At 37.1% G+C, this 22,493-nt stretch overlaps 2 protein-coding genes across 2 annotated transcripts; one reads left to right on the forward strand and one right to left on the reverse strand.

Annotated features, from left to right (window-relative positions):
- The first annotated feature begins 3,730 nt into the window (after window positions 1–3,730).
- On the forward strand, window positions 3,731–11,655 carry LOC110915392 (D-3-phosphoglycerate dehydrogenase 1, chloroplastic). Its single transcript, XM_022160076.2, has 6 exons — window positions 3,731–4,356; window positions 6,466–6,842; window positions 7,435–7,545; window positions 7,817–7,912; window positions 9,702–10,165; window positions 11,205–11,655. Exons 1-6 carry the CDS (start codon window positions 3,813–3,815, stop codon window positions 11,410–11,412), a joined length of 1,800 nt encoding a protein of 599 aa, XP_022015768.1. The 5' UTR covers window positions 3,731–3,812; the 3' UTR covers window positions 11,413–11,655.
- Window positions 11,656–12,480: 825 nt separating this feature from the next.
- Window positions 12,481–16,982, reverse strand: LOC110915039 (sodium/proton antiporter 2). Its single transcript, XM_022159663.2, has 9 exons — window positions 16,562–16,982; window positions 15,640–15,813; window positions 15,439–15,567; window positions 15,077–15,360; window positions 14,846–14,966; window positions 14,654–14,715; window positions 14,086–14,388; window positions 13,060–13,354; window positions 12,481–12,837 (listed from the first exon to the last, which is right to left on the reverse strand). Exons 1-9 carry the CDS (start codon window positions 16,787–16,789, stop codon window positions 12,721–12,723), a joined length of 1,713 nt encoding a protein of 570 aa, XP_022015355.1. The 5' UTR covers window positions 16,790–16,982; the 3' UTR covers window positions 12,481–12,720.
- Window positions 16,983–22,493: the final 5,511 nt, after the last annotated feature.

Below are 22,493 nucleotides of genomic sequence, written 5' to 3' on the forward strand. Positions count from 1 at the left end.
TGAAGGATTACAGAATAAGCACATAAACTTGGTCTGTCGGTTCCTAACTATAGTCTAGGTCTCTAAGACAGCGACCCGGACTAGGTCGTGTCTGCCTAATTCCCTATAGTTATGGCTCTGATACCAATCTGTCACACCCCAACCGATGGCGGAATCATCGGGGCGCGACACTGAGCGAAACAGATTGTCCAGAAGTTTCCACAACAACTATCATACAAATTCAGTTTAATGACACGTCCCATACCGTGTCCCAAATAAATAACTAGTTATCATAGAAAGCAACAAGACAAGTAATTCCGTTTCGACAACTCAGATTTAATTATTACAGACGAATGTTTATTATTTCTAGACTCCCTAGCCTCAATTTCATCACCACGCGCCTAAGCATCCTAGCAACTTAAGCACCTGTCACATACGTTAAAATAAAGTCAATACATATAATGTAAAGGTGAGCACACAAGTTTGATAATAGCATATAGAGTTCGAATAGTTTACGCATAACCAGGCACGTACACAGAGGAAGACGATGCATGTTAATTATCGACATGGAACCATCGATACCAACAACTGCGGGTTGACCGTCCGAGACGGTTCGCAATACATGATTACCACCGTAATCCATGCAAGTAATTGTCCTTAACAACCCCCGTGTGAACGGGTGCTGAGTCCAAACTATAGTACTATGTTGCTAAGGCAGGTAGATAGCACTCCATGTGTAAACATAATAAACAACATTCATTTAGTCAAATAGCACATGCATTCGGTTAGCGTTCAAATAGTTTGTGTTTGATTGTGATTTGATAAGTAACGTATGTAACACCCAAAAGTGCTAAAAGCAAAAAGGGATCGAGTATACTCATAGTGATTGATTATGGATTGAAGGGAGCGCTGAGAGTAAGATTAGCCAGAATAGTTCGATAGCATAACGATAAGTAATGCGGAAAAGTAAACAAGTTTGGATGGATCGAATGGGCTGGTCGATTGAACGGCAGGTTCGATCGAACGGCCTGTTCGATCGGCTGGTATATCCGATTGGACAGTCCTGTTCGATCGGCCGGTTGGCTCGATCGGCTGGACCATCCGAGTGGATTGTTTCTTCCTCTGGTGTGTTTGTGTTTGAGGATTTGAACTTTTGTAGTTTTTGTTGCAGTATTTGAGAACACTGAAGTGTTCCTACCTTTCAAGTCGGTCGATCGATCGAACGGTTCGTTCGATCGGCTAGCTCACTCGATCGGCTAGCTCACTTGATCGGCTAGGAGCTTCAAGGTTAGTACTCAACTGAATGTCACTCGATCGAACAGTCTGTTCGATCGGCTGGCATTCCCTACTACGAACGAGTTGTGAAAACGATTAAGTGTTGAAGCATAGTATCTCATGATCCGAACAGTAATGTTTACCAATCGGGTGACCTATCCGATCGAACATTACTTCGTCAATACTATACTTTAAAAGTTTGGAAAAGTGTGGGACCTTGTGCTAGCCGATCGGCTGGCCCGGTCGATCGGATGGCATGTCCGATCGGCTGGGCTGTTCGAACAGCCTAGCCGTTCGGCCAGCATTTCTGACCTGGTCGGCCTTTCGTCTAACACTTGGCTGTTTATTTATTTGTCATTCTTTCAAGGTATCTTGACAACGTGTTGAACTATGATAACCTCCGTTCCTACTTGTTTCCTTGGCTCGAACAGGAATCACCCAAGTCCGGCCGGTGAACGGTTCGGAATGTCGGTTTAGAGTTTAACCCGAAATCGGTGACCCTTGTTCATAGAACCCGAATCTTGAAGCTTTTAACTATTTGAATGATTAGTTAGCCGGTTCAGGCTCCGTTTCTATTGATTTGAAGGCATTGAGTGTAAAAGAGTTGAAAGAAAGTTGGAATTCCTTCTTTCAATCCTTCACAACTTGTGGATGTTTAGATCTTTGATAGATCTTAACCTATTATGTGGAAATCGGTTAGATCTAAGCTAATCATAGTGGAATGAGGCCAAAACATGATGTTCTTCAAGAACACCATGATGACATCACCCAAGAACACTTAGATCTTGGTGATTTCACGGTTAGAATCCAAGTTTTGAAAGATAGAAAGGTGTAGAATCAAGTAATGATCAAGATCGTACAAGAATTAGAGTGAAAACTTACCGGGATTGAGAGAAATCTGAGAAAAGGTGAAGAAGATAGCTGGTTCGGTCAGAGCTTTCCAAAAATGGAAAGTATGACAATGACAGCCCTATTTATAGGCTCCAAAAGAGGAAAGTGTCAGCCGATCGGCCAGGAGCTCCGATCGAGTAGGCTGCTCGATCGGCTGGCAAGATGCTAGCCGATCGGCTGGCCTGTTCGATCAGGTTGCCTCCTGCTCGATCCGCGACACACTTCGAGTATTTTGCGACGATTTTCCACGTTTCGATTTCGATGGACGATGATACCAATACGGTAGGGTTCCTAGTCAAATTACTTTTAATCCCAACTACTATATCTAACATACAATCTCCTATAAGTCACGTTTCGATGTCGGTTTAGATTGAGTTCGATTGCTTTTCGAGTTTCGATTCGATTTTCGATTGATTTGCTTGAATACCACACCAAACATAAAGTGAACATGCACAAGTAACACATAAGGCACACACACACGTATAACAACACCACAATTCGCATAATTCGAGTCTCGAGTTCGATTGATTGTTGGATCGGTTTGATTACTGATTAGTTAACTTTATCGCATTGTTACTTCCTATCATTCACAATCGTAGATCGGTTCGCTTTAAAACACATTCGATTTACTTCGAGTCTTGCTGATTACAACACTTACTCCACATAATACAACTAAAACATAAAATCGACTATTTACAGTCAAAGAAAGTCAAAGTTGACTTGAACTTTGACTTTGACTTTGACATTCGAAAACACGGGGTGTTACACAAATGCTCACTTATCCAAAAAAAAATGCTATAATAAGTAAAAAAATATGAAATCAAATTAATAAATTTTACATACCACATACCATAAATTTTAACGTTATTTTACTAATTTTGTGAAAATAACTTAAACAGCCGAGGACGGTTAATCATGCATCATGTGATGACGTTGATAGCTGAAAGACAAAAGGGTACATGCACTAATCGGTCTTTGTCCCAATTGCTGAGTGTTATGTGCCTTATGTCCAAGGCTTGATGCAAAACTACTATCGAGCCGTGGGTCTCACTTGAAGCAGTCTCTTTATTCCTACGGGGTAGAGGTAAAGTTGTCTACATCTTATCCTTCTCAGACTCTACCTTTACTTTGCTATTGGTGGGATTTACTGAGTATGATGATGATACCATAAACACAACATATGTAATTAAAGCTTATACATCAAGCTTTGTAAATGTATTATGCATCTTATGGTTGTATCCAATGTGGGTTTACAACTTTGAGCCACAAGAAAAGTGGTTATCGCGTAGGGTGTCCCATGATAATGCGTAAGTATGTAGAAAACATAAGAACATATGTAGTGGGGCTTGAACTTCAAGCTCATTCCCTGTAAATTCTAGTTATATCTTAATTATTAACGCGTACACCATTTTAATCCTGCCTTTTATCGACTAACTCTACAAAGATTGACAACTTTTTCACCACAATTTTGGTTGTTTCTTAATTACGTAATAATAAGAAAATCTTATACGTTACACGTATCAATATATTTAAAATTAAATTTAATTAAATAATGATTGTCCGTTATAACAACCTTAAGAAGCTTCCACAAACCATCACAGATATACCACAACAGTCTACCACCATTTTCCCCTTTCACGTTATCAAAACCCAACACCTCCACAACAATGGCGGTTTCATCTTCATCACTCATCCTCTCTCCACCATCACTCACCAAATCACACCTCACCTCTCTTTCTCTCTCATGGAAACAACTTCCTCGAAACCTCTCTCTTCCACGTCACCACCGCCGCCGTGCGCCACCAATTTTCGCCGTCGTCGTCTCCATGAACTCCAAACCTACAATTCTCGTCGCCGAAAAACTCGGTGACGCAGGCCTCGATCTGTTAAAATCATTCGCAAACGTTGATTGTTCGTATAACTTGAGTCCTGAAGAACTCTGCACGAAGATATCGCTCTGTGACGCGTTGATTGTACGGAGCGGGACTAAGGTGAGCCGCGAGGTGTTTGAATCGTCCGGTGGCCGGCTTAAGGTCGTTGGACGCGCCGGCGTTGGTATTGATAATGTGGATCTGGCTGCGGCGACGGAGCATGGTTGTCTTGTGGTTAATGCGCCCACGGCTAATACGGTTGCGGCTGCGGAGCATGGGATTGCTCTTCTTACTGCTATGGCTCGGAATGTTGCTCAGGCGGACGCCTCTATTAAAGCCGGTTTGTGGTTCTCTGATTTTGTATTAGTTGATGTATGTGATTATGCCGTTTTGTGATCGATAAGATGTAACATCGACTTCATAATGAGTATTCATGTTTCACATATTATTAATAGGTTGTGAATTTGTATGCAGACTAGTTATCTTTTCTATTTTCTCTTAAGTTTAACTTGTCTGAGCATTTCTGTTCAGTATTGCTGTGGTTTGCCATTAGGCTATGCGGTATGGTAGAGGCCCATCCTTGGAGGATGATCCGCCACATAAGCGCCACGTAGATCGGGTGTGAGGATGGGGCAAAGAGGATGGAGGTAAGGAAATGGGGGATGGGCCTAAAATATATATGTATATGTTGTATGTATATGTGTGTGAGAGAGGGGAGGCCCGTCGAATTCGTCACACCCCCGACGATCTCGACGAAGGAGGCACGGCGACGAAGTGGGGGAAATGGAGAGGGGGCACCATGTCGGGGCAAGACAGGGCGGGACGGGGACCATACCGTCCAGCCTTATGTGTGTCAAGTTTTCTGTTAGTTGACTATGTTTGAGCAAAAGTTGTTGAAGTGTTACTTTCTGCTAGCTAGTCTGTATAATGTACTGGATTATGTTAATTGTCATGTCTACTATTAATGTTATGCCAATTTGTCAAATCCAACTTTTGTAAAGCATTGTTGTTTATGATGCTTATGTGCTTGATAAGCACTATTCAATGCTTATTTTTCTTGTTGAAAAAGTTGTTAGTTGGTTGTACTATTAGTTGATAAAATGTTTCTTTCCAGTAATTCGTCGTATTGCTTGAAGACCTTTTAGCATCTTATATCATCTTATTAGATACATAAGCTCTGATTGTTAAGTGATTTAGTTCATCTTATTTTCAAAATTCTACTGGATTGAATGTGATTATGCTCATTCGTAATGGATATTGGATAAGATGTGAAATTCAGTTCATAGATAGATGAAATGTGATAAATATTTCAGTTTCACATACTATATATTAGTTTGGAGATTTGTATGCAGACCAGTTATTCCTTTATTTTCCCTTATGTCCAACTAGTCTGAGCATATATGTTCAATTGTTCTGTGGTTTTTGGTCCTAAAAGTGTAAAGTTCATAACCATTAGTTAAGTTATTTGTTAGTTGACTACGTTTGAGCAAAAGCTCTTAAAGTATTGCTTTCTGCTAACTAGTCTGTATAATGTACCAAATCATGGGATTAGGATCAAATACAAAGGATCCTAATTGTAAGAAGTGTAAGAAGGATTTATAGAGTGACAAGTGTCCAATAACCTAAAACTAAACCCACTACACAAAAAAACCCCACTACAAAAAAAAAAAAAAACCTTAAACATCCACCACCACCAAAAACCTAACCCCCCCCCCCCACCCCCACATCACCCACCCAAAAAAAAAAAGTTTTTTTTTTTTTTTTTTTTTTTTTTTTTTTTTTTTTTTGTGCCGAGGGGGTGGGGGGTGGGGGTAGGGGTGGGGGTGGGTGTTTAGTTTTTTTTAGATTTTTTTTAGGTTTTTGGGGGGTGGGGGGGGGGGTTAGGTTTTTTGGGGTTTTTTTTGGTGAGGTATAGTTTTTTTTTTTGTTTTTTTTCCCGCGGGGGGGGGGGGGGGGGGTTTAGGTTTTTGGGTGGGGGGGGGGGTGGGGGGGGGGTTAGGTTTTTGGGTGGAGGGGGGGGGGGGTTAGGTTTTTGGGTGGTGGTGGGGTGGGGGTGGGTGTTTAGGTTTTTGGTGGTGATGTAGTGGGTTTAGTTTTAGCTTATTGGACACTTGTCACTCTATAAATCCTTCTTACACTTCTTACAATTAGAAGCCTTTGTAGAATAACTTGAGCCCCAAATCATGTTTATTGTTTTCATCTCTACTGTTACTCCAGTAAAACATTGTTGTTTATGATGCTTATGTGCTTGATAAGCATTACCCAATGCTTATTCTTCTTGTTGAAAAAGGTTGCTGATTCTCATCTGTGATTATGACTAAAATAGGACAAAAGTGAAAGTAAATTGGTATATTATGCTAACATATCATATATCTTTTTATGTCACTTTTGCTCCCTAATTTTATATTGTAATTCAATATATGAATTCATGGAAATACCACCACTATAGGAAAATGGCAGAGGAACAAATATGTGGGCGTGTCACTTGTTGGCAAGACTCTTGCAGTGATGGGTTTTGGGAAAGTTGGTACCGAAGTTGCAAGGCGTGCAAAGGGGCTCGGTATGAATATAATTGCACACGATCCGTATGCTCCAGCAGATCGTGCTCATGCAATTGGTGTGGATTTAGTAAGTTTTGATGAAGCTATTGCAACCGCTGATTTCATCACACTTCACATGCCTCTCACTCCTGCTACATCAAAGATATTGAATGATGAAAACTTTGCAAAGATGAAAAAAGGTGTTAGAATAGTAAACGTCGCTCGTGGTGGAGTGATAGATGAAGATGCTTTGGTTAGAGCATTAGATGCTGGCATTGTAGCACAGGTACTTGTGTATTAAATTTGTGTATTTGTGTTAGGGTCGTAAACAGGTCGACATACACGCTAACCTGTTTATTGAACATGTTTTGTTTGTGTTGACCCGACTTGCCTGTTTCCAACCCGTTCCATATAATTTTAAAAATTAAATATTATATACCACAAAATTCAGTTTCAGTTCTTTAATTAGTTAAATTGATCTCAGTTATGATCTGTATAATGAGTTATATTGATTTGTATAATTGTATAGTTATATTGATTGAAAACAGGGGCTGACTTTGAGTTAAACTGACGATTCTGATTCTGTATAGTTTGTATAACCAATTGAAAACAAGGGTTAATGTTGATCATATATTTGTTTCCAACTTTCCAATGTCTTTTTGTAGTTAAGTTATGGATATCAATGACACTAGTCATACTGGCCCATGTCACTGGGATAGGGTTTAAGTGTTCAACTATTGCGACAGGAATAGTTATGGCCTGGTTCTGGTTGAGTTATACGAACCTGCCAACCTGAACTCGACATGAATTGCCATCCCTAAGACCTAAGTTGTGTTCATAGATTTCATAATTTTAATTAAACTGTGGGGTACTTGCAGGCTGCACTTGATGTATTCACCGTAGAACCTCCACCGAAGGATAGCAAGTTGGTTAATCATGAAAATGTCACTGTCACTCCTCATCTTGGTGCTAGCACCACAGAAGCTCAGGTTTGTAATTAACCATAAGAGCTGCGGCATTTGTTTGGATTTTGTAAAGGTTGTTATTTGGATATATTTATATACAAATTAGTCGATTTTCATTATGTTTTTGACTTTAGAGGTGGCAAGATGGGTGGATTGGCCAGGTTGGGTAATGGATCAAAATGGGTTTAGGTCGAATCGGGTCATTTTGAGTATGGGTCGAAACATGCTAGGTTGGGTAATATAAATATATTATTACATTTATAATGATTAGTTCTCACATTCAAGCTTTGTGCAGGAAGGAGTGGCTATTGAAATTGCTGAAGCTGTCGTTGGAGCATTAAGAGGCGAGCTTGCTGCTACTGCAGTAAATGCTCCCATGGTTCCTTCTGAGGTACCACTCAAATCTTAATATTTTATATATTTATTTTTTATAAATTTGTTTACTGGTAATCACTGCTTGATGTCCACCATGTACATGGGCTTTAGCGTCTCCTGAAAATTGGTATATTTTAGAGAACACACAGTTCAAAGGGCAAAGAGACACTGTACCACATATGTTACACACACAATGTCACACAAACATGTGTTTGTGTGTATTACAGGAACCTACATATCTTTAGGAACTAATCAAAATTTTGAATTCGGACCATGTAAGTTGACAAATTCACAAATTGTACAATAAGTATATCTTCAATAGATTGTTTCAAAAGTTCTTCGAAATGAATTCTATTGAAGGTTATGACAATTTCACAGATCCACTCTGACGCATCTTCAATATTGTCGACATTATTCAATAGAAAACTTATGGTACACTTCAATTTAGATATACTAAATGTACACTTTTTCCGACATACGAAATTCAAATTTTTTAGATTCTTTGATTCAATACACACACACAATGATTATCATTATGATTATTATGACTCATGGTTGTAAAAGTCCCGCCTAGGCTCCGAGTACTCCCCGAGTACTCGCTACAAGGTAGGATGCCGAGGCACGAGTACTCTTCTCCCAGGCCAATTACTCCCCGAGTAATCTCCGCCTAAGCCGAGTACTTCCCGAGTACTCCCGAATCCGACTAGGGAGCGCCTAGCGACTTTTGCAACCATTATTATTATTATTATTATTATTATAATTATTATCGTATGTATTCATAATATCTATTATTTAAATAATTTATTACATTTATACATATAGAAATATTTATTATAAATATAACTAATATGCTTGTTTATGTTCGTGAGTCTAATCGAGCTAGGTGTGAAGCTCGGGCTTAAGTTCGTTTATTGAACGAACTCCAAGTTAGGCTCGGTATACTGAAACTCCTAAATAATCCATCATCAGAATCATTTTCACTATACATAGACGCTAGAAACCTACAAACTTGCAAAGTTATAAATATCATATATACTAATATACCCTTACAAAGTAGTTGAAGTATCATGTATACTCAATTCATTAAATACAATTTATTAAATGACAATTTTACCCTTATTTTTTTAAAACTTTGAAATCTCATATATGACCTTTAACTTCAAATATTATATTTACTCATTTCTAGCTTAATTCATTTAGCTTAAATATAATATATGGAGTATACTATTATTTATTAGTAAAAATAAAAATGGGTAAAAAAAAATATAAGCTAAAAATGTGTTCTATAAAAATATGAAGTCAAAAGATAGCATTTATGAAAACTTGAAGTAAAAAAAAATATGGGTAAAATGATCGTTTTATAGATTGTTTTTAATAAATTGGGTATATTCGATATTTTAACTAGTTTGTAAGGGCATATATGATATTTTTAGTTTTGGTTGGGTATATATGAATATTTTCAGGAGTTAATTACTGTTTTCGTCCCTGTGGTTTGTCAAAAATCACTATTTCAGTCCATTAGTTTAAAAATTGCGATTTCAGTCCCTGTGGTTTCACTTTCATAACCATTTCAGTCCATGTGGTTTCACTTTTGTAACCATTTCAATCCATTATTCTGTAAAGTACAGGGACTGAAATGGTTACGAGGTGGATTGAAATGGTTACGAAAGTGAAATCATAGGGACTGAAATCGTAATTTTTAAACTAATGGACTGAAATAGTGATTTTTGACAAACCACAGGGACGAAAACAGTAATTAACTCATATTTTCAGGTTTGTAATCATAGATGATTTGTTTGCTTCAGGTACTTATAGAACTGAAACCTTATGTTACACTGGCGGAAAAACTAGGGCGTTTGGCTGTACAGTTAGTAGCAGGAGGAAGTGGTGTAAAAACCGTAAAAGTCACATACACATCAGCCCGAGCTCCCGATGACCTGGACACTAGACTACTTCGTGCGATGGTCACTAAAGGTCTAATTGAGCCTATTTCTAGTGTATTCGTTAACTTAGTAAATGCAGATTTCACAGCCAAACAAAGAGGAATACGGATCAGTGAAGAACGGGTCATCTTAGACGGGTCCCCCCAGAAGCCACTCGAGGCCATTCGGGTCCAGATTGCTAATGTCGAGTCTAGATTCGCGAGTGCAATTTCTGAACTGGGAGAGATAAAAGTTGAGGGTCAGGTCAAAGATGGGATTCCTCGTTTGACTAAAGTTGGAGATTTTGGAGTTGATGTGAGTTTGGAAGGAAATATTATACTTTGCAGGTACACTTAACTGTCTTTTTAAGTTGCTGATAAGGGTGTGCATGGTTCGGTTTTAGGTTTTTGAAAACCGTTCGGTTTCGGTTTTAGCAACAGTTCGGTTTGGTTTTTGGAACAAAATTACGTAAGATTCAAAAATAAATAGTATAATCCGAAATTTAAGAATCTTTTTTAGATGTTTACATTTAAGTTATTATATTTAACCTTTTAATTAATACCGTTCACATAAACCTAGCCTTCTAATCTATTTTTATGTTTCTCCATCGGTTTTTATTAAGACATTTTTTTGTATACTACTTTTGAAGATCATTTAATTTTAATATTAAAATTCTGGTATTTCTTGTAAACAATAGATGAAATCATTTCAATTATAAATAAACATGTTAATGTTTTTATTATAAATACATAACATTCAAGAATAAAATTAACAATTCCTACTAGCATGGGTTAAACACTTAACAACTTGAACTAAAACATAAGAATATATGGACTAGGCCTACTATTGTAATCTGTCGGTTCGGTTCGGTTCGGTTATTGGAAATGGTTATCTCAAAGCCGAACTGAAATTTATCGGTTATTAATAATCTGAAAACCGAACCGTCGGTTTTTGTTTCGGTTCGGTTTTCTGCTCACCCCTAGTTGCTGATTTGGGTTCTTATATGACATTTTTTCACGAACTTTTTACATATGTGACATCTAACGTGAGCACTCGTGTTGCATGGCATTAACTACTGACACATCAGTGATTTTATCACCGTTTTCTGCATGTGACACTTGATTTGGTGTACAATAGAAATCAGCATGCATTTTATTACTGTTTATAGTAACCGAGTTACCTATTATTGGATGGCCTGCTTGACCAATTTTGAAGATGTTTAAAAATCTGAAGATGTAGCACCTATTTGACATTTTGATCTTATTTTTAAGGAGTACTTTTAGGCAACTACTTGTTTTAACTATGACCTGATGACATCACTAGTGCCACATCAACTACTCTATTATTACTGATTGTGAGTTTAAAAGGAGATATTGTATTTTGCAGGCAGGTTGACCAGCCGGGTATGATCGGATTGGTTGGAAGCATATTGGGAGAAGAGAACGTGAATGTGAGTTTCATGAGCGTGGGTAGGACCGTCCCGAGAAAGCAAGCTATTATGACGATTGGTGTTGATGAGAAACCGAGCAAAGAGGCATTGAAGAAGATTGGAGATATTCCAGCTGTTGAGGAGTTTGTGTTTCTTGCTTTGTAAGGGGGACTGGCTGAACTCATTTTTTGGGTAGTAGCAAGACGATAATAGACGCTAGGGAGGTGGTGAGATGGTCACGTCAGTCGGGTTGGCTCAATTCTTTGGTACAACTGATACCAATCGAGTAATTAGGTTGAATCACAAGCATATTTTTCTGTCTATTTCAAACATTTAATTTTTTCTCTTTATTTCTGAATTCTGAACACCTTTTTGTTTTCTTCTATTGCGAAAAATTGGATTTTAATAGTCCAACCTATTACATATTAGCCGGTAATAGTCCTACGTAACGACATGCATCAAAAGTTTGCCACATAAGCAGTCCACGTAAGGAAAAAAAAAAAACTAACTGAAGAAGCTCGTTGAGAGAATATAGGTTAAAAGTTGGGACTGCTACAGGTCAATGGGTAATAGTTGAGATTATTTAAATCCGATATTCCATTTTTGTAAATAGTTGTTGCTCCAAATACGGTTATGAAAAAAGTAATCTTGAATGGGGCATATAGCGGGAGCACAAATAAAAAGAGTATCCTTGATAGGCAAGAGTTCATATATAAACGGAATTTTAAAATTGACACATTTTTACAGTTAACACAATATAACTGAAAGTAACTAAAATTGTGGAAATTTCTTAAAATTCACAAATCATGACGCCGAATTATAAAATTTTGGATTGAGAGTTTGATACGTGCCAAGTGTAGTCAACCTACACATACACCACTTTACCCACAATCTTTAAACGTGGCCATGCATAATCCTTTAATGCAACTTTTATTTGTTTTGTGTTAGTTATTTTATAAACCTATAGAGTAGTGGTAGTCATGTTCTTATTAACTTCCATTTCAGTTATTCACTTATGTAGCCTATAAAAGGCATTGCAAGTTTATCAATGAGAGGAAGGCAGAAAATTGGAACAAATTATCTATCACATCTTATTTCTTTGGGAGTGTTTGCCTACTACAAAAGGCTAAATTTATTAGGAGATTGACCATCTCGAATCGGTCCCTATCAGAGTTGGGGCTGTGTACGGCTTTGGCAACAGGAGTATAAATGTTGCAGAACAAGAAGATATAGTTCTGCTCATACACACCCATCTATCTAGGCTTCATAATCTCCCTTAACTGTTATGAACAAAATTGCATTTCTGCAAAATTTCAACAAGACCTCAAGTTCTATTAACAATTTTTTAGCAGTTGATTCCAAGTGGTGGTAGGTTCTATTTTGATATTTATTCCCACACCATGTTTACATAATCTCAAATGCTCATTAGAACCAAGCACTAGCCATCATAGTTTGAACCCGCATCATAATGGTTCATGAACCCGAGATAAACGGAAGATTAGCTATAGTTGTAGGAGAGAAATGCAGGTTCTGAGTTGCTAAATATGCTGCAACCCCTGCAGCATAACCAGCAAAAGCAAAGCCACTTACCTGAACCAAGAAAAAGTTGCGTTAATACGAATTTGTGGATACACTTTTAGTAAAGGTTGTCAAAACGGGTCATGCCCAATTGACCCACAAACAACTTTTTGTTCAGTTTAGAACAAAAAGGTTTTGTAAATAAATTATATGTTAATTATGATTTTATGGATAATGTATGCGGAGGTCACCAATGTATCCAACTTTTTTCATCGAAGCCAATGAAGAACATACCTTTTTCAAATACCAAAAAAAGTCGATTTTTTCCATTCCCATTAAAGCAACACCAGCAGCAGATCCAATAATAAGCATGGACCCACCAGTGCCAGCACAAAATGCAATCAACTGCCAGAATTGGGAGTCTTGGGGATAAGTTGAAAGATCATACATCCCCATGGTTGCAGCCACCAACGGAACGTTATCTATAATTGCCGAAACTACCCCTATTGCACTCGCAATCAGCTCACTACTGGCAATATGGGCATCAAGGTAAGTTGCTAGTTCTTTAAGAAGCCCAGCTGCCTCTAAGCTATTAAGGTTTCAAGATTTCCATGAAAAGTAAGACAAAATCAGAAGTTTGATACTCCAAAATAATCGCTCAATTTAAAAAGTGGATAGTCATAATCTGCTATTTTTCCCATATTACCCTTAATACCTTTATAATTAAAATATTGCAAGTTCTTCCCTAAAAAGAGGAAGAAAAGTAGTGACGGGTCAAAACTATAGTTTTTGGTCAATAAAGGTCATTTTGTTACGAAACATGTTGGGCTGACCCGAACATTAGTTGTTCAATCTATTAAACATATTAGAAAAATAGTTTGTGTTAGATATCGTTACAAATAATATCTCACAACAATAAAACAATTTTACGAATAAAGTAATTTAGTAGGTTGCATGTATTAACAATACACTTGGGATGACATTTGACCTGTTTCTGTTTTAGCTATTTTTAATTTTTACCCATTTGAAAAGACCCCTTTTATTTTATTTTAAACATTTGACCCATTTCCTTATTAGCTTTTTTAATTTGACCCGTTAGGAAAACACTCGACTTTTACCCGTTCTTATAATTTTTTTAACATTTGACCTGTTAGAAAAACACCCGATTTTTACATGTTTCCTTTTTACCTATTTTTTATACTTTTACCCAATTTGCACGTGTTAACATGCTAATCGATCCATCTACCACCTCTACGAAAAAGTTTTATTTTGTAAATTGTAATATAAAAATACATGAAAAAATGTGATTTTAAGGCATACCTACTGACAGATAAAAGGATCCCAAGGAAGAAAAGAGCTCCTTGAGTATCTATACGGGATAAAGCTTGTGGTACTTTTAACCGTTGTCTGTCTGATTCCCCATAGTGGATAGCATCAGTTAGGATCCACAGAACCCCGAGCCCGAATAACATACCCAAATAAGGAGGCAAGCCCGTTAAAGATTTGAAAACTGGAACAAACACTAATGCCCCGATTCCCACTGCAAAAACAAGCTGCCCACGTGGCGCCATTTGTTCAGAAGCCAAAACATCATCTGTGTTCTGTCCCTTGCCATCCACTTCTCTGAATAAGGAAAAACAATTGGTCAATAAATGTGTTGCATATGTAATTATTGAACATTTTATCTTTTTTCAATTTAGTTATGTTATACTTTCTTTTTCCCATGAAAATCGAAAATGTCTGACTTGATACATAAACTAATAAGAGAGCGATTTGACTTTTCAAACCATCATAGTTGACTTTCTGTTGCAAACAACCCATCCTTCTTTCCAAAAATTGAAATACGTAAAAAATAATATTTTTTTTATTCTACATCACAAGGTGTTACCTTGAGAAGGACATGAGGGCCAAAGGCACTGCAAGAGAAACTGCACTAGGCACAAATAGGCCCTGTAATAAAAGAAAATACCATCAAGACTGGTCGTTTGTATACGACAGTAAACTGACTAACTAACTAACTAACTAAATATAAATTATACAAATAGTAACCAGGATTAACAAGAGAGGATCAGAGGAAGACCGTCATTGTCGGCAATGTAGATATTTGGCCATGTATCCAAAGCATTGTAGTTGTTACATCACCGATAGGAGTCCATGCTCCACCTGCATTTGCTGCTATTACAACCACCGCACCAAGTAACCTGTCAAATTATGCGATCATCAGACCTTTTAACAAACAAAAAGGACTTCGACGAGTGCTGTTCTGTTTAGTCGTATATACAAAATTCATATAGCTGAACGAACTACTTACTTTCTGTATTCTGATGGAGGTACGAGTTTCCTCAATAAGGAAACCATGACTATCGTAGATGTGAGGTTGTCAAGAACCGAGCTTAGAGCAAAAGTCACAAAACCAATCACCCAAAGGAGAGTGCGTGGTTTGCGAGTGGTTATATTGTCGGTCACAAGCTTAAATCCTTGATGAGCATCAACTATCTCCACTATTGTCATTGCACCAAGCAAGAAGAATACTATTTCACTAACTTCAGCTGATGCGTGCGTTAACTCTGCGACAGCTACGTCGGTCGAGGAGGCCTGCATGGATAATTTAAGACCGAGACTTGACAAAACTAAACTTAAATAAAACCCGAATTGAGGAAGTTAGCGTCTTACTCCAATGCTCCGAATAACCCACAAGCTAACCGCCATCAGTAAACCTACTCCACTTTTATTAAACGCAAGTGACTCTTCGAAAATTATGCCAGCATACCCTATTCCAAACAACAATGCCATTGCAAGATCCTGTACCATGATTTAGGTTTATTAATGTCATGTCTAACTCAATATTCATCAAAAGATGTAACAACCTATGACCTGGTTTGCAGCCACCCATGAATGATTAATTGCAACTGTTCCTGTGACAGCTGCTCCAAATATTGCCAGAGCTTTCAGTAAATCAGTTTTTGGCTGGTAGTTAGTTTCATATTCTTCTGAACGTGTTTCATCCACTGAGCATAAAGGATCACAAGCTCCTGATGATGTCAAATCCTAATGTCGAAACCGAAATAATTTAGGAATTTGCTAAGGCTCAAGCTATTCACACACCTTTAAAACTTATTTTCACACCCTGACATGTATACGACCCGTACAAGTGTATACGCGATATATAAGAAGTCAAGGAATGTCTTATACGACCCGTATACACTTATACGGGTCGTGTTTTTCAAGGGAATGTCAGTTATACCACCAGTATACACTTACGGGGTCGGCCCAACGTTTTTGGAGGCCCTAAGCGAATTACAAAGAGGATAGGAGCGGAGGATGCGTTGAAGGTAGACGATGGCTTTCAAGAAAAAAGAGACCTGGGCCATTAATTCTTCAAGTTTCGGGCCTAGACATTTTGCTTGTTTGGGCCATTATGTTTTTACTGTTCTGTTTGTTCATTTGAGCCAAATACACATGTAATATATGATTTTCTTTTAAAAAAATGGGGGCCCCAAGCCTTTGCTTGACCTCACCTGCTAAGCCCATTGAGCCGGTCCTGTACATTTATAATGTCAGGGAATGTCCGCTTTGTCGTGTGATGTGAATGTATACGACCCGTACACAAGTTGTACATATAACAATACTCTTTACTAAACAGGTGTCTGAAACTAACATAGTGTTTGTTATTCCTAAGATTAACTGCCATGTGTATCATTATATCTTTAGTAACTAACTTAAACTGATCAACTAAACAGCACAAAGCATAATACAGTTATAATAATTTAAGAAAAGCATGAAGTAATTGTAAAACCTGAAACTGGTTATCCAAATTGGGTTTGGGTGGTTGTTGAATTGAAGACTGAATTCCTCCTCCAGCACGTGCCTTATCTTCAGCACGTGCCAAAACTCCATTCCTATGCAATAATAATAATTTTGGACCTCTAAATGTTAACGGTATAATGGAGGAGCGTTTACTGAAGAGGGGATGAAGAGAGTGAGACAAGTGGTGAGTTCTAAAAGGAAGCAGAGTGGTAGACATTATTAAGATGGTTATCGGTTACAAGTAACGCCGGAGGTAACGGTGGTGGTGGTGGTTGAGGATGATTTGTAATGATCGGACAGTAAAGATTTAGGACACAAAAGTCTTGTTAAGCAGATTGTGCATGTTTAAGGTACAACTACCGGATAAACTGTAGTTTCTGTATGGTCATCTAACTTATGGTTAAATGTCATCATGGAAGATTAGTGGCTAGGAGCAGGACACATATAACTCTTTCATTATTTGCCCTTTCATATAAAAAGCACAATTTATAGTTTATACTTTATAGCCTAATACAATTTTTTTAACAGCGATAACGACGTGCCAACCACCATAACACCGGGCGCTGTGACCAAGGTCGACTACTCGACCGCTGCCAGCCCCTTGGCTCTCCCAGATGCGCGGAAACCCGACCTCCAGCCGCCCGAAGGCACGACAGTGGAATAATCGGTAAAGCCTCGCCTCTCATCCAAGACGAACCGACGCCACCCGTATTCGCCCTTCATCTGGATGCCCCAGAAAATAATGGTGAGAGTGGAGTCGAACCTGGGTCACAAGAAACATCAAGTCTTTCACCAACCACTCCACCACTACCTCATTAGCTAAAGCGTAATACAATTGAAATGTAATTTTTATCCCTTCAAGAAATATTAAGTTACTATTTTAAATTTCATAACTAACAAGTGAGATTTTTCGCAGCAGGCTTTCAGTTAGTATCGGTTTTGATTCGTTATAATATTGGTTCAATTTGTTACTATACTGTTACGATACCGACATTAGGCATAGCGGCCGAAGGAGATATGCATAATGGCTTAGTGACACGTGTTTTATATCGATTAGAAAACCATAAAAATAAATATTGGTACCAATATTGTTTGACAGGTATCTGTTTGATTTGTTACGGTATCGTTATCGTACCCAGTGACGAAGCTTGAAAAAAAAGTTCGGGCGGTCGGAAGGTAACGGACCTAAAAAAAATTTCTATCGCGTAGTTTCGAGGTGTATGTTCGGGTCGGACGTCGGTGATTCGATTCGGGTCGGGTCAAACATTAATATCAAATAAAAAAAATTCTCAAACATTAAAAAACAAGTTATCATTTTATTCTTCCCCATAGCATAATCTGATAACAAAACAAGTTAACAAATCACCCTAAATTTCAAACTCTAATTTCTATCTAAATCAAATTACAATAAGATTAAACAAATAAAATTAGACATAGTTACAGAAAGATTCAACAAGTTTTGGGCAAAAATTCGGACCAATTTCACGCCTAATTTCAACCTAAATCACATAAATTGCAGCCCTAAATTAAACCTAAAGATAAAAAACACATACCTTTAACCTTATGAAGATTGAAGAAGTCGAACAAGAGTACAAGACCACAACAACGAGCAGTGTTTTGGCTTCTGTTCTCGAACAAGAAGCTGAAGTCGAACAGTTCTGGAACCTGCGTTCCCCCCCCCCCCCTCTGCAGTTCTGGCTTGTGGCTTCTGTTCTTCTGGTCGATGTCCCAAAGTAAACGAATTTGGGTTTTTTTTGGATAGGGTGGGCTATATAATGATTTGATTTGGGTTATATAATATACATTCTAGTATTCTACCAAATATAATGGTTTGGGCTAATTAAATATTTTATTTGGGCTATATAAATAAAAAATTAAAACCGGGGGGTCGAAAACATGTATACCTAATTTTTTTATAAAACCGGGGGTTCGAAAACGTATATACCTACAAAATCCTATACGAAACATACATATATAACACTACTGACCGAAAAGTTCGGGCGGTCGGGCGCCCCTCCCTGCCCCTTAAATCCTGTGCCCCTGATCGTACCAATGTTGTTTGGCACGCCGAGAAACCAATTAAAACGAATACGACACTGGTATTGATGTTGTTCGGATAGTATGGGTTCAGTTTTCACGACAAAGAACAAAAAAATCAACTATATTTGACCAGTTCGAATAAAACTTTTATGGAATCGTAGATAAAAATAAACACGTCATAATGTATATTCAACGTTTACAAAACATTATATTGCTAAAATAATGAAAAAAGTAAACAATTCATGTACGCTTGTGTTTCAATCACTTGTACATTACTATTCACAACTCGGTTTTGAGTAAAATCTGTATCTAAAGGTAGAAAAAATAAACATGTCACATCAAAATACTCGGAGCTTTATAAAACACTGTATCTTAAAATTATAAGTGAAAAACATAACATGTTTAAAAGTAATGAGAAAAATGCAATTTGCGTCCCTGTGGTATGTCCCAAACATCAACTTGAGCCCCTAAATTAAATTTTTGGATGTTTGAGCCCCTGACCTTATAAATTCATAACAGTATGAGTCCCTGTCGTCAGTCTTCCGTCAGTTTGACCGTTTGCCAGTTGTGAAGTCCATAATACCCCCCACCCTTTAATATATACACTGAATGGATTCATTATCATCATCAACAACCGCTCTCAACTCCCAATATCATTATCATCATCAACAGCCGCTCTCAACTCCCAATATCATCATCATCATCATCAACAGCTCTCCTCTCCTAATATCATCATCATCAACAGCTCTCAACTCCCAAGATCATCATCATCATCTTCATCGAAGAGATCAACAGATCATCTTCATCATCGATCAGGTTCATCTTCATCCTGTCATTCGATGTGTTTATGTGCTTATATTGTGAAAAAACAGAGCGATGATTCTGGGTTTGATTTTGGGTTCCATTCGATGATTTTGGGTTGATTTTGGGTAACATTCGATGATTTGGGTTGATTTTGAAAAAACAGAGGGTTGATTTCATTCGATGTGTTTATGTGTTTATATTGTGAAAAAACAGAGCGTTGATTTTGGGTTCCATTCGATGTTTTTGGGTTTGATTTTGGGTTCCATTCGATGATTTTGGGTTGATTTTGAAAAACAGAGGGTTGATTTTGGGTTCCTCATTTTGAATGTGTTTGAATGTGTTATTTGGGTAACAATTATTGATTCGATGTGTTCCTCATTTTGATTGAATGTGTTCCTCATTTTGATTCGATGATAACACTTATTTGGGTATGGAATTTTGGGTATGATTTGAATGTGTTATTTGGGGTTAGGGTTTAGGGTTGAATGGATTTTTGGTTTGATTCTTGTGGGTTTAGGGTTGAATGGATTTTTTGGTTTGATTCTTGTTCAAAATGCATCAAAACAGAGAGTTGGTTTGAATGGATTAGGGTTTAGGGTAGCAATGTGTTTTGGTTTGAATGTGTTTTGTTTTGTTTTGTTGTACAGAATGTGTTTTGGTTTGAATGTGTTTAGGGTTTAGGGTATCAACTGAGTATTAAGAACTGATCGGATGTACAGAATGTGTTTTGGTTTGAATGTGTCTAGGGTTTAGGGTATCAACAGAATGTGTTTTGGATTGGTTTGTACAGATTCTTGTGGGTTTAGGGTTGAATGGATTTTTGGTTTGATTTTTGTTGTACAGAATGTGTTTGGGTTTAGGGTTGAATGGATTTTTGGTTTGAATTTTGTTGTACAGAATGTGTTTTGGTTTGAATGTGTTTTGTTGTACAGAATGGCTGCGGATGTAAAGATACGCAAAACACCAACTACGAAGGCGAGAACACTTGACAACCTCCTAGAAGATGGCGCGGTGCACATAAGGAAGTGATTGATATGAATGAATATAACCCTAGTGGCAGATATGTAATTAGCGAGCTCTGGAATTTCATATCTACCGCTTGGGTTATATTCATTCATATGAATGAATATAACCCTAGTGGCAGATATGTAATTAGCGAGCTCTGGAATTTCATATCTGCCACTGGGGTTATATTCATTCATATCTGCTACATTCCGAAGTGCACCCGTCAGTAAAGATCCACAATTTCTTGTGGATCTTTGACGTTTTGTCTCTATTTGTATGTTTCGATCTTTTGTTATCGAGTCTGTACGTTACGGTCTTTTGTTATCGAGTCTGTACGTTACGGTCTTTTGTTATCGAGAATTTTATTATGAATGAATATAACCCAATTGCTTGTGGATCTTTGATATATATATATAGGATACATTTAATTATTATATAAAAAATAAAAGAGTTAATTTAATTATTATTAGATTTCTTAAGAAAAAAGCAAAAAATGAATTTAGGGGCTCAGGTTGATATTTCACTCATACCATAGGTACACAAAGTGTTATTAATATATGTCAAAAGACGGTCTTACCCCTGCCTCAAACAGTCAAACTGACGGCAGAGACTCAAAGTGTTATGAATTTATAAGGTCAGGGGCTCAAACATCCAAAAATTTAATTTAGAGGCTCAAGTTGATGTTTAGGACATACCACAAGGACGCAAATTGCATTTTTCTCAAAAGTAATTATAATAATAAATATTATAATAAAAAGTAAAAAAAAAGGCTTGAATAGAGCCTGTTAATGTTTTATAAACGTGTCTTAAATAATTTTATAGATTTAGTACATTAATGTTTTATGAAGGTGTCTTGAATAATCTTGAAGATTTAAAAACATTTATGTTAGTTTTCAAGATTTAAAATATTGAAGTTAGTTAAAGAGAACTCGTCATTTATTTTTGAACATATATGAAAACTTTATTAAACCAAAACCAAAATCAAATTAATATACCAAAACTTGATTAATAAATCCTTTTGTATGAAATAAGAAATTATTGTATTTTTTACACGACTAATCCTTTATAAAAACCATTCAAGTTTTAATACTATTTCACTACCAAATACCAATTTATCTTTGATTACCATTGGAGTTGGTAACACGGTCATGAGTTCAAGTCCAAATCTATCATTGAAAAAGTACATCTTTGATAAACTCAATGATTTTTTAAACTTAGTTCATATAATTATGTTTTGAATATAATATAATCTTATAATAAAATAACATGGACATTAACTAATCATTTTTTATTTTTGAAAAATATATCAATATTATTTAACTCTACACATTACTAAATGACTTCTGAACAGTAAGATAGACATAACACTTAATTTATTAATGATGAAAAAGAATTGATTTTTATTAGTGAAGCGTATAATCATTGCTTTTAGGGGTTGTTTGAGTGGGTTCGATGATTGGTTTCACCGATCGGTGAGCCATCCCGGTCGAATGTTTGAGTATGATTGATTGAGGGGTTTTGGTGTATATTCATCGAATATTTGAGTATGATTGATTGAGTTTAATGGGTGGGTCTCAACCTCTTTCAACCAATCACAATTTTTTTTTAATTTTTTACCACTCTCTAGGTGTTTAAACCATACTCAGACCATGCGTAGTGGTAAGGGTGAATAATGCCCCCACCCTTGGGCGTTTTCTGCCATGTGACAGTCCAGTCAGCAAGGGACATTATTGAGCGTTTTTTCTAAAATGGATGTAGTGGAAATGTGAGTATTATGTTAAAAAGAGGTGTAAAGAATTAAATAAAAAAAAAACTAACAAAAAAAGGGATTGGCCAAGAAAAAGAGGGATGCATGTGATTGGCCAACAATTTTCCATTTTGGCGTGATTTAAAACATGCTTCGAAGCTTTTTTTTCGAAAATAACGCCCAAAAACGCCCAAGGGGGTGGGGCATGATTGGGCGTGTTTGGGGTTTTTTTTGAAAGAAAAAAAAAAAAAACACGCCCACTACGCATGGTCTCAGTGATTGAGTGCAAAATAGGGAGTGAAATAGGGACTTGACATGACATGAT

This window comes from Helianthus annuus, chromosome 16 (assembly GCF_002127325.2).
Source record: "Helianthus annuus cultivar XRQ/B chromosome 16, HanXRQr2.0-SUNRISE, whole genome shotgun sequence".
NCBI classification, from domain to species: Eukaryota; Viridiplantae; Streptophyta; class Magnoliopsida; order Asterales; family Asteraceae; genus Helianthus; species Helianthus annuus.

What these genes read in the sequence shown, in the direction of transcription:
- LOC110915392 (XM_022160076.2), top strand. Translation starts at nt 3,813, where the DNA reads ATGGCGGTTTCATCTTCATCACTCATCCTCTCTCCACCATCACTCACC. An exon ending in CTCCCATGGTTCCTTCTGAG is followed by an intron (nt 7,913 to 9,701) that starts GTACCACTCAAA and finishes TGTTTGCTTCAG; the next exon opens with GTACTTATAGAACTGAAACC. An exon ending in GGAAATATTATACTTTGCAG is followed by an intron (nt 10,166 to 11,204) that starts GTACACTTAACT and finishes TGTATTTTGCAG; the next exon opens with GCAGGTTGACCAGCCGGGTA.
- LOC110915039 (XM_022159663.2), bottom strand. Translation starts at nt 16,789, where the DNA reads ATGTCTACCACTCTGCTTCCTTTTAGAACTCACCACTTGTCTCACTCT. An exon ending in CATGGGTGGCTGCAAACCAG is followed by an intron (nt 15,568 to 15,639) that starts GTCATAGGTTGT and finishes ATCATGGTACAG; the next exon opens with GATCTTGCAATGGCATTGTT. An exon ending in GGGTTATTCGGAGCATTGGA is followed by an intron (nt 15,361 to 15,438) that starts GTAAGACGCTAA and finishes TTATCCATGCAG; the next exon opens with GCCTCCTCGACCGACGTAGC.